The sequence below is a fragment of the Charadrius vociferus genome, unplaced genomic scaffold, assembly GCF_000708025.1.
Source record: "Charadrius vociferus isolate BGI_N301 unplaced genomic scaffold, ASM70802v2 scaffold147, whole genome shotgun sequence".
Taxonomy (NCBI): Eukaryota; Metazoa; Chordata; class Aves; order Charadriiformes; family Charadriidae; genus Charadrius; species Charadrius vociferus.
In genome coordinates this window covers 4,409,843-4,428,733 of record NW_009649570.1, presented here as the reverse complement: position 1 = coordinate 4,428,733, position 18,891 = coordinate 4,409,843, and the positions used below count along the sequence as shown (strand labels likewise).

The 18,891-nt window shown below is 40.6% G+C and overlaps 1 protein-coding gene across 1 annotated transcript in view; it reads left to right on the top strand.

Moving 5' to 3' along the window:
• ANKRD44 (ankyrin repeat domain 44) overlaps positions 1–18,891 on the top strand; it is an 80,479-nt gene that overhangs the window by 3,590 nt on the left and 57,998 nt on the right. Inside the window, exons 2-4 of the mRNA XM_009890158.1 lie at positions 5,405–5,483; positions 13,126–13,196; positions 16,699–16,899. Of these exons, the coding sequence (XP_009888460.1) occupies positions 5,405–5,483; positions 13,126–13,196; positions 16,699–16,899 (351 nt within the window). The remainder of the gene's footprint in view (positions 1–5,404; positions 5,484–13,125; positions 13,197–16,698; positions 16,900–18,891) is intronic.

Sequence of the window (18,891 nt, the reverse complement as noted above, 5' to 3'; positions counted from 1 at the left end):
ACACACACACAGAAGTTACATACATTTCTGTAATATTGCTAAACATGCTTTTTGCAGTAGTATGAGTGCTTGAGGATACAAGTGCGCACACGTTTAGGATTGTGAGTCTGAAAGGCTTTGCATGCTTGGGATAGCTAATGTGAAAAACAGCTTGTTGTTCGGTTTGGAGTGACATGTTTGACTTGGGACTAAGAGAGACCGTAATGTGGTATTTCAGTGATCTTGGGAACCAGACCCTCATCTCTGCTCTCGTCCAAGGAATGATGATTTTCTTTTTGGCACTGTGGAGTCTTGCAGGAGAATAAAGCTATCCTGGAAGTAAATGCTCCTCTTCTAGATGTAGTTCTGCTGTGCTGGAAAGTCTTCTGGAGGATGTAGTTGAGAACTTTGGAAGGCTTCTGCTTTGACGCAGTACGACAATTTGGTGCTAGGTAATAGCTATGTTTTCAGTGAGTATTTAGCCTCTAGTAGTGCTGTTTGATATGCTGTTAATTTAAGTGGGAAGTGATAGAGAATTTTTTTTTTTCTACAGAAGGAAATTATGCATAATTCTCAGTTATGTAAGGAAATTGAATATGAAATTGCATCGATTTTTGTGATGCAAGGTAACCAGCATAACTTTTATTTAGAATATTTTTTATTTAAGAAAAGAAGTATAATTTTTTATATTTTATAAAGATGTCTGAACTGTGAAGAAGATTCTGCTGGACTTTACTGAGAGTCTGAAATATTCTGAGTTGCTTTGTACAGCATGCTAGTACACTAATGGGTACTAAGTTATATGTATATATCTGTGCTGATGACTCATGTTATCAGTGTTCTCAAAGTTTGAGACAGTTAAGGATGTATAGGCCATTAAAAGCTCATGGCAGGGTTTGGCTGTAGCTGCTTTATTTTCTTCAAAGGCAGCAACGTCAGCCTGAAATACCTGAATTTTCTAAATTTGCTTTTCCCATGAACTCATGAGTGATGTATGCTCCCATGCCATCACACCGCCTCCCCCTGCCCCCATCAATATTGCATTTATAAAAATGGAGGAGTTATTTAAGTCTACCTTTTGAACCTTATGATGGAAACTCGCTGCTATAAACATCGAAATATTTCCGTTAATTAGGATAACAGTTTCTAAAGTCTCAATCTAGGATTAGTAATTAATTTTAGAAGTTGTCTTTTTCTTGCATGAAAGCTACTGTCAGCCTTATGGAAGGAAAGTGTTACATGGAGGGGAGAGGGAAGATAATTCTTCTTGTCTCTAGAAGGTCAAAGTATTTGCCTCTTCTACCTCATGGGCACTTGGCAGTTGAAGACTCAGTCCAGAAAAATCTTTATTTTTGAGGCTAAACTGAAGACTGTGGGGATGAGAGGTGCTAGAATGAGGATCTGCATTTTCAGATGGGAATTTCTGTGCTTGGCTGTAGCAGAAGAAAGAGCACCAGGTGTAAGTTACACAGCTTGACTTTCACCTCCCAGCTGATGCTCACAATTACGCATTTCAATTTGCTTTGTGAATTACAGGCTTTAATAAAAGAATCTGTGAGATGGAGGAAATCCTGAAGTGACAGAGTTTTTCTTTGTACAGCATCAGCTTTTGGCTCTGAACGGTTGTAAATAGCCCAAGAAGTAGCTGCTCATTTGCTTTTAGCCTTTTCAGTAGTTCCTAACCAGTTCCCGATATTTCATTTTCCTGAAGTCAAGTTGTATCTGAATGTTTGGGGTTTTTTTAATGGTACCAGCTACTTTCTGCTATTTAAATAAGGTGTACTCAGGTGTAACAACAGTAATTGGAGTGAATGAGCAGGAGGTTATTGTTTGGTTAGAGTTCTACAATGGAAGTTTTAGTCATTCCTGTGTCTCTAATATAGTTTAGTTTATTCTGCCCCCCCGGAAGATCGATGGCTGCTTGAAGGCGGTGGGAATCCAAACACTTCTTATCAATGAAGTTTCAGTAACTTGGTTTCTGTGGTGCATTAACTCCTTCTGTGCTGAACTATTCCTGTTGGCTGCTCAGGCAGTTTGGTGGCAAAAGGGGATACAGACACTCGTTTTCTGTAGCAGTTGCACTTATATTTTAATAGCAAATAAATCTGTCCCAAACATCTTCTGATCTGAACAGCTGCAGTTGATATAAAAGTTCAAATGCATTATCTCCTTTGAGGTGTAGGCTGTGCTGAGAAGAAATTGTCCTTTTTCATAATGTGCCTGAATATTTTACGCGTGTTGATATGATTCATGCCAGCCACTGTTTGGCTAATCTTCATGTACTCTAAGGCTCTGATCCAATAAAGCACTTAAGGACTAGCCTAACTTTAAGTCCGTGAAGGGCCTTATCAGTGTCACTGTGATCACTTGAACAGTTTAAGCATGTGTTGAGTGTTTCTCTTGCTGAGGCCTTCTGTCCTCGATTGCCTATTTGTGAAATTCTTCATTTCCTTTATCTGCACTTTTTAAAAAAAATATGTATACAGATAATGTTAACATGCAACATCATCTTTTCTGTGAGATAATATAAGTCACTAATACAAGTCACTAGTACAGTTTTGGGGAGAGAGTGTTTATCTCATCTCAGCATGATTTTCTAGCCATTGTTTAGCTTATCTACTGTCTTTTACTGACCTTTTGTTCCTCTGAGAACTGCACTTGAAGCAGGTCTGATCATTTGTCTTAATGCTATTTGTAATCCTGTTATCATTTCTTCTCCCCACCTCCTTTCCTTGCCTTGATAATGTATGTTCAGGTTTGGGGTACTGCCAGACCTTTCCCTGAAATGACAAGTTTTCTTTTTATTCCTCTCTGTTGGTAGCCTTCAGTTTTTAGATCGTTATTAATTTACTTATTTGTATTGCTTCTGCTGCCGTCATGCCACAAGGACGTCTGTAGCTGAATAGATGTTAGTGCATGGGCCAGAGGCAAAGCCAGTGAGATATTTAAGTCACGTTGAAGCAGTACACAGCTTTGAGGAGGAGGCAAGGAGTGTGGTTGGGTGCCCCGGTTCCCCTGTTTCGGTGTCGGCATAAACAGGAACTCGAGGATGTTCCTCCGTTGAGTTGCTCAACTGCACACTCAGCTGCAGGCGTTGTGTGCGGACGTCTCCCTGCCAAACTCCTGAAAACATTGGCTGGAGGGTTCTTTCATGTGTTTTTAATTTTCTATACCACACATCAGGTTTTGTCGTCGGCTAGTTCATGTGAGGGTGAACTCTGATTTGTGCCTGGCTGTGATAAATGGGGAAATGTTAGGGTTTTTTCTTCGTGGAGAAATTAAGCTTGAATTCAGCTGCGTGACTAAACCCATCTTTCTTTGAAGACTTGATTCTCCCTTAGTTTGGTAGGATTTTGCATTGAATTTAAAAAGTGAAAGCTGAGAATACTTTCAGAGTGTTATTCCTGTTACAGAAGGATAAAAATTCTACTTTTTTTGTCTCATGTTCTTTCCTCCCTCAATTGTCAAATTTCCATCAGATTTTCAGTTTAGTATAAAATATTGCTTCTAATCAATAAAGCACTGAATAGCCTTGGTTCCTTGATACAGAAAAAATGTTGGTCTTGTATCATTAGTATTCAACTTCAAATTACTCTGTTCTGTTGCCAAACTTGGCTGTGTTGCAAGAAGCTGCCGCAAAATTTATCACTGTGACAGGTACGACAGCTATTACAAATACTACATTGTGATAAAGAGAGATTCATGCATTAAAATGAACAAGCTAAAAAAGTTAAATAAAGCCAATTCTATTTTTGTACAAATGTTTGATCAGTTTTAGCATTTTTTTTTGGCCATGAATAGCCTTAGCATAGGTAATATGAAGCAGTACTTACGAAAGGTCTCGTGTGCACTCATGTAGCCTGCAAAAGCTGGTCTGTGGTGGATTATGTTTTAGGAACTGAGCATATGAGAGAATCCAGCTTGTGATTTTGGTTCCTGAGCAGACACTGCTGGATGCACACTGTTTAATATTGTTTTAATTTGCCTACCATATGAGGAGGTGAAGTTCTATAAGATATTTTTCCCTCTGACCTGTGACAACCAGGGTGTCACATAATCTGTCTTTTGAGTGTTTTATGTGCATGCCCAATATATAAGGTCAAAACCCGCTGCAGCAGAATTCGAGGACTGCGTACATCATGTATGTTTGAAAAAAACATACAAATATAGAAATTAAACATAACTTTTTCTAGTGACCAGTGGCTCTGTCCCTCTCAGTGCTGGAAAACAGTCTTCAGCATTCACATGACAAATGCTGCACTGATTTGTCCACATTTATAACATACTTTGAAGATGGTCCAAAATAGCTTGCGGTTGATGGCCTCTTGGGCATGTTAAAAGTGATATTTTACTTGACAGGCTCAGAGATATGTTTCAGGGAGAGAGTGTAAATACTGGTAGGGTTTCTGTGTTGGTATAATTTGCAGGAGGTGTTGAATCTGTTACCAGCTTACAGTATTTAATGCTGGTAGGTTGTAATTTGATAAGTTTGATTGATAAGTCTCTTAGAACTTTTTTTGTATTAGTGGTTAAGAAACTGAAATGAAACACATTTAGGATTGGAAACAGGGGTTGACTAGTATGATTAGCAATATTAGCAGTTCTTGTGATTTTTGTTGCCTGTATTATAATGTTTAGCAGTTTCTTTTAAAGGCCTATGTTCTGGAATCATCTGAATAAAGCAATAAAAGCAAGGTATTTTGGTAAGCATTGTATTTACACCCCTTGAAGTTTCCATCTTGGAAATGTAACTCCTCAAGGCTGAAAATTACAGAAATCAAATGAAAGTAGATGTATTTCAGAAGTTGTATATATCATTATTAGCAGTCCTTCTAAGTTTGAAGACACACACCTGACTGGTAGTATTTTCTATTTTCGTGTTTAAAGGTCAGTCAAGGGGTACAAGCCCATTTGGGCTGCAGTACGCAACCAGGCTAAATGGCGTACAAGAACCTTTGTAGACCAAGAGGATTGCATCTTGTCCTTGTGTGTGTTTCCAAACCATTCTCCAGAGATACCCTTCTGAAGAGGCTGGTGTCATATTGTTGATGCAAACTGAAGCATCTGAATTATATAAGTATCTGCAATACTTAGAGTAGAAAATATTTCCGAAAGAGACCCAAGAGTGATTTCTTTCCTCATTTTAGATTTGATTTGATCCACCTGTAAACAGGATTTCAGAGTAAAGACAAGGTCTGTGCAAGGTCTGGTGGAACCAAGTGATAAAAAAACTTGAGGATTATTGGGAGGAAGTGTGGTGTTCAGAGCTTGAATTTTGTACTTTCACTGGTTGAGTTTGCATTTCTAATTATAAACAGAAATAAACATAGGAAAATAAACACTATATACAAATCCATTGATCTTTAACACTAACGCTTGCAGTTATTGGCTGTGTTTTATAACTGGACAATCTATGGCTTTGTAGGATGCCGAGAAACGAACTCCTCTTCACGTTGCGTCATTCCTGGGGGATGCAGACATCATTGAGCTGCTCATTTTGTCAGGTAAGGTAGTGTTCCTCACTGTTATTAACTGGTAAATTAGCTAATTTTAAAGCTACAAGGAATACCCAGCAAAGCATATATTGGGCAGTACCTATTTCTGAGTTTCGTAGAGCTGGTTGCAGTTGTTACAAGCTTAGAAAATATATTTGAATTTGGTGATACCATTATAAAAAAGACACTGTGACAGAGCGGAATTGATAAATAAAGCAAAAAATTCTAAAACTTGATAATATTTGGGGATTCAGAAATTTGCTGAAGTACGTATTTGAAATGTGGGGTGACATCCTGGAGTACAAGCCAAGAATTCCCGTTAAACAAAAATAATTATGGAATAATAGCAAAAAAGTTACAAATGAGTTTGAATTAATTGTAAGTGGTATTTACATTAGAAACATGATTCTAAAAGTCAGGAAGTTGATTTAGAGAATAGAAACTGTGCAGTAGGGTGTATCTAAAGAAATGTAAACCCACGAACTTGCAAATCAGAGGTAGAACAACTGGTGTTTTTTGGAACTGATCTATACTAACAAATATATTTTTGAAAAGTATGATCTTTTTGTCAGTAGTACCTAAAAAAAAAGAGAAATTTGTTTTAAAAAAAAAAGTTAATCTAAACATTTTATGTTCTTAGGGTAGAGAGGTATGTACGTTTGTATGTGTGCACACACAATATATGTCTTATATTTGTACCCTATCTAAAGATACTTTAGTCAAAACCGAAGTATATGAAACACTATTTGTAAATGCTTACATTTTCTCTTAAAAAGCATAAATGTCTTTGTATATTAGTTCAAATGCTTTGTTGGGGTATTGCCAAAAATCTCATCCTGTACGTTGTCATCAAATGTCTTAGCATGAGAAATCATGAACAAAAGCAACAGTTCATATGCATATATGTGGAGCCTGACAGACATTTGGCCATAGGTGCTCAAAATACCTCTGTTTATTGTGTGTGGATGTGACATAAAGACTGAAGTACGGTCTTAACATTGGACTAAGAGCAGTTTTAATCCCTCATGCTGACTCTGCTAATTTAACTTCCCCTGGATTTGTTTCCCAGCTCAGAGTAGGAACATAATGCTAACCTACCTTTTCAGAAGCGCTGCGAAAAAAAATAAAAAAATATTTCCAAACTGTTGTAGTGACAAAAAACATGATCAAAATATGTCAGAACAAAGCGTAAAACAGATGTCTCTCAAGAAGTACACATAATTCACAGCAAACTCCTGGATGTGCTTGCAGATTTCAAAGGCAGTGTTTTTCTAAACTGGAGAACTCTAACGGTAAAGCTTATGGTGGTTTAAGAATGTGGGATTGAAAGGAACCTTATGGTACAAATGTCCAACACTTTACAGGCAACCTTGCTATGTGATTGGTTTCACAAATTATTAGATTGCCTCTTCAAATGAGTTGCGTGGTTTTTTTAGAAAGTTATTTCAGAACTATCGGTCCTGTGATTGTGAGGCACCTTCTAATTTCCAACCTTGAATCCTAGAATAATTCAGGCTAGAAGGGATTTCTGGAGGCTACTAGATCCAGCCCCCTGCTTAGAGCACCAGACAATTTCAAAGTTAGATCAGGTTGCTAATTGGCGCGTTCAGACTACACAAACATAATTCTTTGGATTACCAGCCTGACCACCCCTGGAGAAGGCAGAAAATGAGAATTCAGTTTGCTGTAGCTATGTTTTTCCTCTGTATGTTTTTGGGGGCATTTTGAGTTGTCTGATTGCTTAACGGGGGTAACTGGTTCGACATACATCATATCTTTCTGCTCTAACCCTGGTGCCAGCAAAACGATTTAAGTGAATATTCCTCTGCTGACAGGTTATGCTTAGGTGGGTTTTCAGTGTGCTAAATGCAAACATGCTTTTCTTCAATGGGAGATAAGAGTTAATAAACTTCATCTGTGCGTGCATTTTTACTGTGTGTGTTGTTTATCACATACTGTTGTTGCATTGTGGTGTGAGGAGATTGCAGGAGCAATGCCTTTTTTCAAGTTTTTCAAGTAACAACACAGGCAATATCCACGTAAAGAGAAAGGTGAAGCTGCTTTGCCCATTTCTCCCCTGAATCCCGGCATCATCAAGAAATGTCCTGGTGAACATTCTTGTTTTCTATCATGTTCCTAATGAGGGAAGGAGACTTCCTAGTGTTCTTCGGGGATGCTTAGTTACAGCACCTCACTGCCAAAGTGCCATCCACGGACTATAGTGTTTGCCTGGGCAACAGCATAAAATGCAGGTGATATATCTCAGGGTTTTTTTATATATTCAAGTGATTGTGAAAAACTTACAAGGTGGGCTTTTAAAAATTGGACTTTGTGTCAGTGGGACTGTGCTGGGATTCATTCTGCAGGAACTGTGTGGATCTTTCCCAACTAGCTCAGCATGAGTCAAAACTAATCTTGTGTTGCATGTTCTACCTATCCATTATCCTTTAACCTCTGAAGTATCATTACTCGTGGTAAGCATCAGTACTTGTATCCAAGAGCAGGTCTGGAGTTTTATGAGGTTTGGAGGAGCAGATTTATGAGTTATTATAAACACCTCTTTGTTATTGTGATCTCTCTGTGAACTACGTTCCAAAGACAACAGCAGCATCTTCCCTTTGCTTCACCTCTTCATTCAGTAAACTGTATTAGTAAAAGTGTTTCATAAAATATTAATCTCGTCATAAAATTCAGTTACCTAAGCAGAAAGCCTTTGTTGTCTGGCTTAAATGAAAGGGTGTTTTCACGGAGAGAAAGCGCAAAAATGCTTGCTGTTGGCATCAAACGATAATATTCTCAGAATGAGTAGAAGGTAGGAGGAGTAGCAACCCGTTGCATTTTGTACAGGGCTCAGGAAAGAAATTAAATGAGATAGGCACATTCTGAGATCTGTGGGCTGTGAACTGGTGGCAGCACAAATAAATGTAGTGTCTAATGAATAAAACTTCTGCACAGGTGGTTGGAGACAGACCAGAAATGGCTTTCTAGGTAGCCACTGAAATGGAGTCTGTTTGGAATTGATACAGGAGAGAGAGTGCCAGATCCCTCAACTAGTATGAATGACCCCAGCCCATTAAATGTCAGAGCTAGGTACATTTACACGAGCTCAAAGGTCTGATCCATAATCATATGGTTCAAACTGGGGAAATGTGCTGTGTGGTTTTGTTTTTCTAGGCTACATGAAAGCATGGAGCTTTGACCACTTCTCCTTCACCTCCTTTCCGTCAAGAAGGAGAAGGACCCAGAGTAACCACCTCACGTAAATGAGGCTCTGTAAGATGATACAGTCATGGATGTGCAAGAAGAACTGTCTGGGCAAATACAAGCTCCATTCTCATTTGTGCTGGTGCCTCTCCCCCTCCTGGGCTTTGAGCTGGTGCCTGAAGGCATAATGTTTGCGCTCAGTCCCTTACCCCTTGTTCCCCACCTGGGAGCTTGCGATCTTGGCAATATTGTCATCCCTTACTATTGCAGAAGACTCTGAGCTTCTTGGCAAGAAGTTTATGCACTGGGGGTGTGCATGCAATATTGACATCCATCCTTCATAAATTGCACAATAGCTGAGGAAAAGGACAAAGCCCAGCATGCTTTGGAAGGGTTCCTGGTAAGCTGTGCCACACAGATTTGGAAGCGAGACTGTCACATGCGCAGCAGGTTCTGGGCCATCCCTGTTGTGTAGGCAGCAGGGGAAGGCACTGTGTAACCTGAACACACATTCAGGGCTTCCTCTTTTATGGCAGCCTAAAGAATAGGTGGGTTGGAGGGGCAGCCTTCTCTCTACCTTTCCCACGGCTTTGAGACTCCTGTCCTTGGGGGTTAGGAGTAGCCCTTTCAGGTGAAAGTTTAGAGGATATTCCAGGACTATCTCCTCTCTCCTTCATGAGTGACCCAGGACCTGTGTGCTCTCACCTCGTGGGATCCCCAGGCCGTGTCCCTCCCTAGCAAATAACTCAGACTCGCCTCTGAGGAGATCCTGCCTAACCTCCTGTTTCTGCAATGTAGGTGTTCCCAGGCTCTTCAGTTGTTGCTCATGTTGTGGGTCCCAGTTCCATCTATTAGGTGGTGCTGCTCTGTTGTTATATTTTATTCATGCTGATCTTTGTATGTATTGTGTGTTGGGGGGAGGCATTCCTTCTGGTTTCGTGTGTCCATTGCTGTGTCTCAGAGCAGGAGTTGGAAAGGTGCACGTTAATGGTGTCATTAATATGTTAAAGAGTAGAGTGTCCTTCCTCTGTTGACCATCCGTAATTTCAGAGAGTTAGACTGAAGAATCTAGATTTATTGGAGTCCTGTGGATTTGGCAGATGTGCTGGATGGAAAATTGTACTTTGGTTAGGATAAAGAGATGTTAACTTTATTCCTGAAAGCCAGCATCGGGTTGTTTATTTCAGATCTCAAAAGAACAGAGGCAATTTCAGATTTATTTCCTCTTTTGGCAGAAATATTTGAGAGTGAAAGATGGCAAAGATTACAAAACATCCATATTAAAGAAGAGTGGATTACAGAAAGTTTCCTCTCTGTTATTTTATCTGTAACATTATATGTTATGTTGTCTACTTCAGCCTCACAGAGCAAATCCAACAGCCAAGCCTTTCCTTCGGGCCCGTGGGTACGAGGCCTCCCAAGGGCAAAGGGTAGAGCCAAGGGCAAAGGGTAGAGGATGGGGCTGAGGGCAAATCCAACAGCCAAGCCTTTCCTTCAGGCCCGTGGGTACAAGGCCTCCCAAGGGCAAAGGGTAAAGGATGGGGCTGAGAAAGGTCTTTTCTCTGGAGGTTTTTTTTTTAAGTAGGTATTTTGTGGGGTGGGTGGGTGCTGTGGCTATCTGAAAGGATGTTAAAGGAAATCTTTAAAGCAGCTTATCTTTTCAAGGAAGATTGTACTATGAAGGACACCATATACACCAATTTGAGTGTGTTATCATCCCTCTTTGTCCTTATACACAGATTAATTAATGGAGTCTTGTAGGAAGTGCATTAAGGTATTTGGTCCAGAGTGAAGAGAGGGACACTGAATTTCTGGGTGACTTTGAGGATGTGTTGAGAGATGAAAACTTGAAAACTTAAGCTTCTGATTTTTGGACACAGCTCATTTTAGGTGCCTTAGCATGTTGTAGAGCACATAGTCTTTAGAGTTGGATTTCAGTGTTACTCAGTGCTTTCAAAGAGCTGTCCCCTGGGCTGTCACAAGAACTCAAGTTTGTGAAGTGTAGAAAACATCAGCATTGCTCCCTGGGTGCCTCTGCTTGATCTCCCTTAAAATGGTAGATATTTTTTGTCCCTGAGGGAGCGCATCAGTGCTGGTTAAGTTTTTTCATTGTCATTAAGCATTGCCAGCAAGGAACTGCTGGGAACCTAAAAGCTGAATTTTGGTGAAGGAAATGGGCAGTATGGAGGGAAACATTTTGAAACATCTCTTTAGAAAGCGTGCACCTCAGTAAATGGACAACAGAAGCTCCTGTAACAGGTAACAGCTGAATTATGCAGCTCTTTAAAAGCAGAAATCACAAACACATTCAGCCAATGAGTTGAATTAGGTATGTAAGAGCAATTTCACTTTGTCACATAAAAAGCTCCAAAGCACAAAGAGGTAAAGGGATGTGGAAAACAGCTGAGGAAGAAAAGGCTGATAGCATGCTGTGTATTATTTTATTTATACTGGTATTGTTTTGCTTTTATTATTTTCTTTCACTGTTTTCTTGGCAACTGTTTCAGTTTCTCAAAGGGTAAGTGGATCAGTGAAAGGCATGAATAGCTCCTGACAGAGACACTTCCCTAGGTCTTCTAATCATCTTCGTATTCACTGATGCCTCTTGAGTTGTTGAATACTGAGGAATGACGTTTGTCACACTTTGCTACTCCACACACAAGCCTTTCTGATTTGCAACCATCTGCTTGTAGGAGTTGGAGAATGGGTAGAAATAAACCAAAAGAAACTTTAGTTAAGAACAGAAGGCAAAAAGCCAAGGCAAATACAAAATATATTTCTGAAGCCAAAGAGAGGTGTTTGGTGGCAATCATTAGGAATTCATCTGGGCAATCTGTATCCCCATGACCCCTACCAGGCCAAAACAGTATAACATAAGGTGCCTTGGAGTCCTGTCTGTCAGCTTCTTGATGGTGGATGAGGTTGTTGCCTTACTTGTCTCTAGAGCCTTGGGCAGTGTAGGCAGAGGGCAGGATACTAACCTGTGTCAACCATAATGGCCTTCTCATGAAGACAAAAGAAGCTAACAGCTTCCTTGCTTAGACAGGTTCATTAGAAAACCCTTTGAAGCTGTTGTCTTTTCTAAAGGGTATTTTTCTGGAGGGCAGGTTGTACCACCAGGTACCAGGTTCTGAGGTGAGTTCGGAGGATTGCCTCTAATTGTTGCAGTAGTTACGAAAGGGGCTTTCTTTTCCTTGCAGTCAAAAAAATATATCCCAACTTGTGGAAATATGAAAGGACTTGTTTCTTCTCTGATTATCTAGCACAATTCCCAGTAATCACTGTGATTCAGAGGCAAGCACCTTAATATTCCTGAGAAACGGCTCTTGGAAAGTACTTCTGATTCAGAGAGTGTGATTTATTAATTACGGGCTTTTGTATGCACTTAAGTTACGATGCAAAGTGAAGCTTAAGAATCCCTTTGTTCATGAAGTTCAGAGGCTTATCCAGGCTATGTGCATGATATTTGTGCTTCTCTAAAATTTTTCTGCATGTGCTAGTCTTCTCAGACTAGTACTACTACCTGCAGACCTGAGAGGTACAACATTTTCAGGTTAAGCCCTTTTTAAAAATTAGTTTCTCTAGTCCTTTTCACTAGATTTCCTTTCTGGGGCATCACATCAGTGACTTATTTCAATATTTCTTTTATGTTTTATCACACAAATGTACAGGATCCTTTTTTTTTTTTTTTTTTTTTTTTTGGGTCTGCAGTCAGCCAGCACCACTGTAGTTGTTAAATATCCTTCCTTTATTCTCGCAAGCCACCCCAAACCCATCCTCTTGCGCAGCTGTCTTTGTCGGAGTGCACATTAGCGGTGAACCGCACAGAAGGCAAACGCATAGTCTCCTTCATCCCTCTTCTTCTGATGTTTGCTGAAAAACACCCACAGCAGCTGAGGTAGTAAGTGCCCAGCTTCCTCCTCAACCTGAGCATTTCCCAGTCCTGTTTTCTTGATCTCAGCAAGATTTGTGAAGCAGGGAAGCAGTTATATCTTTTAGTGGTCTGCTTGATGGAGCTGGAAACGAGACGGTTGTTCAGGCTCGTTCCCTTCATTATGTCTGCAGACAGCAGCAGTGCTACGAGCAAAGGGTTGTGGTTTTTCCCCCGAACTGTATCAGTTGATCTAAAAAAACGCATATGCATAGACATACTATACATACATACATATGTAATCCCCTACAACAGTCTTGCTCCTTTTGTGTGCTGTTAACAAAGCTATTCCTGATAAGTCTGACCTGTCCAGTTCCGTTCTTTCCGAACCACACTTCAGCTCCTGTCGATCCAGGATCTGGCAATGCATTTCCAAGGTGAATGGGGTGCCCGGAGAGTCGTGGGGAGCGCTGAGAGTCCCACATTCGGCTCAGCTCTTGTTCCTAGGAAGGAGTTGGGCAAGGCTTTCAGTGTCGCACCCGAGGCATGGATGTAACCTCTGCTGTTTACTTGCAGGCGCTCGTGTTAATGCTAAGGACAATATGTGGCTGACTCCTCTCCATCGAGCAGTTGCTTCAAGAAGTGAAGTGAGTAAGATTTGATTACCCTGCTTTTGCACGTAAACTACATGCTGGGGGGAAAAAGCAAACCATTGAGAGCCGTAGTACATAGCATAGTGACGCAAACAGGGAAAGCATAGGCCGGCTTTTACAATTTAATTGTAGCTGCTTTTGAGCCTTAATGTGGTTGATTTATGCCTTGTGGAGTGCTTTACATTACTGTAGCAAGTCATATTGAGCAACTGTCAGCTGGAGTGAGTGACCAGGACTGAAGTGGGATAGAGTCTACCGTGGCCACATCATCTTCAAGTGGTGAGATAAAGAGGAATAAATCCATATGGATGTGTGCACGCTGTGCATGTGCCAGAAGGGAGTGGATGTGTATGTGATCCCACATGTTATTACCACGTAGTTTGTTTTGGTTAATTGCATTTCAAGGCATCCATTAGGTTTTCTGTTAATGCATTTGATTCATGCATAAAGGAGGGTTAGCCCATATTTCTTCTACTTGACAACTAGAAATCTTCTGGCATCATGTTGTACTTCTTCCATTGCTATCTCAAAAAGGAGCAGCAATAACTATCAGGAATGCAGCTCAGGCATGACTGTATTTTCAACTGCACCATTATTCTTGGCTTTCCATTTTGGACCTCCCTGTATACTTTTATCCTCCTAATACTTAGTTAACAGTGAGCCCAACTGCAGACCGAATTGGCTGCTGGGGACGAGGGGAGGGGTTGTAAAAGAGACAGAGGGTGGCTGTCTTCCAGAGATTGATGGACTTGAATCACCTCCGTAACAGTCCCAGTGCTTGCCAAGCCTGGAGGCAGGAATCCTGGGCTCGCTTCTGAACTCGGGCATTGTTTGGCTGCTGGCTGAGCTTCCCAGCTGCTGGCATCCGCTGAAATCCTCTGAAAGGAATATCTGATAGAGAATGAATGCTGTAATGAGGCAAAATACAAAAAGTCATGTTGGAAAACAAAGATCAGACTTAAACCTTAAAAACCAGCCACAATCTTCCTGATGCGGGAATTGCAGTGTGCTTGGTTTCTTTTTTTGGATGTGTCAGAGTACATGATATTTATTGTCAGTGACAGTCCTAACAGAAAATGTATGTCTTTCTGAGGGTTTGTGTCTCATCTTTAACTCTTTGTCAGCTGAAGGCCAATTGCACAATGAGAAACTGCCTTCCGTTGTGCCAGCAGTTCTGCTACCTCAAAGTGAGTACCCAGGTGCGATAGTGGGGCAGCAGGGGAAGGTACTTTTCATGGCCTTTGATGCCTTTTCATGGCCTACTATGTATTTTATAAACACACATAGCTTTCTTCTCCTGGTCTTTTTTCTTTGTTATTTATATGATAATTGCTACTTTTGGTAATAATTTTGAAACAAGATTCAGCATTCTGAGGCTCTTCCAGTGCTGCTTTTACTTTATTACACAAGCTAACAAATGTGCAGCTTCTATATAGTAGGATGAAACTGATAGTAGTAGTAGTAGTAGTAGATGGCAGTAGGTGAATTCATAGTTCACATTGATAGTAGAAGATTAATTCATTGTCTAGAAGTTGACCAGTAGGACTTGGTGTAGTTTTTGAAGTTCCTGTGAGCACAGTTGCTTTTAGAATGATCACCTACATGTTTTAAATTTTATTATCAATCTTTTACTGTGAAGCTTTCACAGGATTCAGAAGCTGTCTTCTTGTACCCTTTTATGGATTGTTTAAAAGATGAACACATTTTTACTTAAGTCTTAATGATTTTTCAAGTGGGCTTTAGGGATTTAAATGTTTATTTACAAATCAACAACCCTCAGGTGTGTCTGTGCAGGATTGTTAATGCATGCATCAGATTTCAGCCTTATACAGTTTCAAAAGGTAGAGAGATGTCACTTTGATAAGTTGGGGTAGCTAGGGACACTGAATTCAGAGGCTTACACCATAGCTGTGGACTGCATGCATGTGTAGAAATGTTAGTAACAAGGTACAGCTCATGCTCTCAAAAACAATAAAATTTGAAACTTCTCTATAAGGATTTTAACATTTTGATCACAAATCTGATAGAGCAGCAGATTTGCAGTTGTAAACAAAAACGTGTAAATGTTTTTTAAAAAGGCTAAATAATTTTAGCTTAAACTTTTCAGTCCTTACTATTTACTTTTAAAAATTCTCCTTTAACTTTTCCTTCCTTCATTAAGTCCTGCTGACTTCATGTCTCAGCTGAGTAGGTCTCCAGTGAATTACATTTAAATGACTTTTAAAATAGTAAGCCTGTAATTTAAAAAGAACATCAACAGTGATATATCATTATTGGTGCTGTAAGAGGTGCAATGTCACTAACTGAACAAATCCGTTAAAGGACAGTTTGTGAGGTGGCTGTAGAAAATGACATTGCTGAGATCGGTTGAGGACAAAGAACTAAAATTCCTAGTAATGGATGTACTGTTGATACAGACTGCAGGCACTCTCCTGGGTCATTCTAGGTACAAAAGGGCTATTTAAACACACTGTATATATTTATTATTCATTAATAAAATTTTGGCTGGGCTTACCAGAAAACTTTTCAGTTTATGTAAAAAAGAATAAGGTATTATGTAGGACAAGGGCTCTCCCTCTTACCAGCTGTGAGTTGCAATTAGCAGACAAGGCTACTATGTCCCAGTGGTTCTTTTGTATTTGGTTTGTTTGTGGGGAAAAAAAGGCAAAAGAAACAAAATGTAATTTTGAGAGGGTCTTTTTTTTTTCATTTGACTTGCTTAATGGCAGATGCATAAGTAGAGGCAGAAAAGAATGGATTGTGAATTCTCTAGTGAGACAGTCTCTCAAGAGAGAACAGTACATTTTCTCGCTGGGAAATATTCACTTTTAACCAACAAAATTAACCTTAAAAGATGTTGTTTGGTCTCAGGCTGACAGAATGAATGTTGCAGTGAAGACTCTTGGCCTGTGCTCAGCCCTCAGGGAGAGAAGGAATGCTAATGCTAATTTGGGGACACCAGCATCAACCCTTGACTGTGTTTCTCATGTTTTGCAAAGCTAAAATTTTGTTTTCACATATTCTGTTTTATTTTCTCCTTTTTCCTGTTTATAAATAAAACTTACAGCAATTTGCTATGATTTCACTGTCCAAAATGATGTGCTTTTCATTTTGTAAACACTTTGTGTAACAGTGAGCTCAAATAAGTAAATTCATTTCTTCAATGAGAGCACAGTTGTGATGACTGAGGTACTGAAGGTTAATCAACTGAACAGGTTGGGTGTAGGCAGCTTTGTACGTCCTAAAAATCAAATTGGGAAATTTTGATTGTGAAGACACTGCTCTAAATGACAGAAAAGGTGGCATTTGAATCAACAATACCACTTCCCTAACCTGGGTGGTTTTTTAGATTAATGTAGTTCTCTCTTCCCTCCTCCTGGCTGTGTCTGGTATGCATGAGTAATATGCATAGGTAATATGACCAAACTGGCAAGAACGTGGGCCTTGAATTTATTCAGATTGCTTGTTTATGGATATAAATGTGTTGCCATTGCAGGAAGCAGTGCAAGTATTGATTAAGCACTCAGCTGACGTCAATGCTCGGGACAAGAACTGGCAGACACCATTGCACGTGGCTGCTGCAAACAAGGCAGTGAAGTGTGCGGAAGTCATCATCCCCATGCTGAGCAGCGTCAATGTCTCTGACCGAGGGGGGCGGACGGCATTGCACCATGCAGCTCTGAATGGCCACATTGAGGTGAGTTGTTTACAAGCATAACTGATGGTCGAGGGAGGTGATTCTGCCCCTCTACTCCGCTCTCGTGAGACCCCACCTGGAGTACTGCATCCAGCTCTGGGGCCCCCAGCGTAAGAAGGACATGGACTTGTTGAAGCAGGTCCAGAGGAGGGCCATGAAGAAGATCAGAGGGCTGGAGCACCTTTCCAAGGAACACAGGCTGAGAGAGTTGGGGTTGTTCAGCCTGGAGAAGAGAAGGCTCCGGGGAGACTTTACAGCAGCCTTCCAGCACCTAAAGGGGGTCTACAGGAGAGCTGGGGAGGGACTCTATCAGGGAGTGTAGTGATAGGATGAGGGGTAACAGTTTTAAACTGAGAGAGGGTAGATTTAGATTAGGTATAAGGAAGAAATTCTTTAGTGTGAGGGTGGTGAGACACTGGAACAGGTTGCGCAGAGAAGCTGTGGATGCCCCATCCCTGGAAGTGTTCAAGGCCATGTTAGATGGGGCCTTCAGCAACCTGGTCTAGTAGAAGGTGTCACTGCCCACAGCAGGGGGTTTGGAACAACATGATCTTTAAGGTCCCTTCCAACTCTAACCATTCTATGATTCTATGATTTATTTTCCTCGTTCAAATACTTGGCTTGCTGTGGCTAGGTTTAGGCTGAGCCCCATATCGGTGACCCCCACAACTCCTATCATTCAGCTACTTTAGAAACTGTGCTCCAGGTTTCCTACCTGCAGAAATGAGAGAGTGGCTGGAAAGTACTTGTACAGAGCCAGCATGCAATGAAGTCTGCATGCTAACTTGGAGACCTGGCTGCGCCCCTGGCTCCGGCAACTTAAGTATGTGCTTGGCTCTTGTGAGCTTGACTGCCCGTGAAAATAAGAGTGGCAGAATGGAAAGAAGGGAAAACTGGTGGATTCATTTCATACTGAAGAAATGTTAAGCTGTGTGAGATCCAGTCAGTCTGCTTTTCTAATTAGTCCTCTAGAAAATGTGCTTCTGGTTTTTCTACTTATCTTACACAAGCAAACCCTTCTAGTCTAATTACTGCTTCTATACGAAAAAAACACACTTGTAAATAGCACCCTTATGTAGAGGATTTTGCTTGTGTCTTTAGATCTGGGTGAGAGGATCCTCATTTGCCTGTTCCACACCTGAATATCTAGATAAGGAATAAAAAGTCTTTGACTGAAATAGTAGGATTCTGTGCACAAAAACTGATCAGTTGTACTGTAATTAAAGGAAGGAAGAGAAATGGTAGTTCTTGTAAAACAATTATGGTATTTGGCCTTTAAAATACTGCCCTGTAGGAAAAAGATAGTAATGGTAGAGTCTAACCATCATAATCTAAAGCCCCTGAGCTTTTGGATAGAGTGTATCAGAAACGTTAACTGAATATATGTTGTTATTAGCCGATCTCTTTACTGTGGCAAAGCAGTGTATGAGAAGAAGACAGTTATGCAGCTCTGTAATTTATGGTTTTAGAATGTTTTTCTGGGAAAGACAGTTGTTGAATGTGTTTTCCATTCAGTTTCCTTTCTTTTTTTCCCCTGATTTTTCTTACTTTTAATGTTGGATCATTGGCAATGGGAAAAGCAGCTTTTCACCTCTTAGTCTTGCTATCTCAGAGGCCAGTGTCGTATGCGAAGCAGGCTGGTGCCTGTCCACACAGCCATGGGCACATGGGAACTCAATGAAAATCACTGTGGTGTGGCAAGAAATAGACACTCCTTGTTGAAAGGTCAAGCAGATATTAGGGTTTGTTACCTCACTGATCTGGAGGAATCTTGTGCCAGTCCACAAGAAAACCCCTTGAAATGGCCTTAACTAAGAGCAATATTTCTCTTCCAGGTCTGTTTCTCTTCCAGGTTGTTTACCAAGCTCAGTTTGAAGCACACGAGAGTGGCAGCGCCCTGCATGCTCTCGGCCCCATCTGTGGACACAGAACTTGTCCTAGTTGCTAGTGGCCGTCACCGGTCCTTGTCATTAATGCTCTCAGCTTCGAACA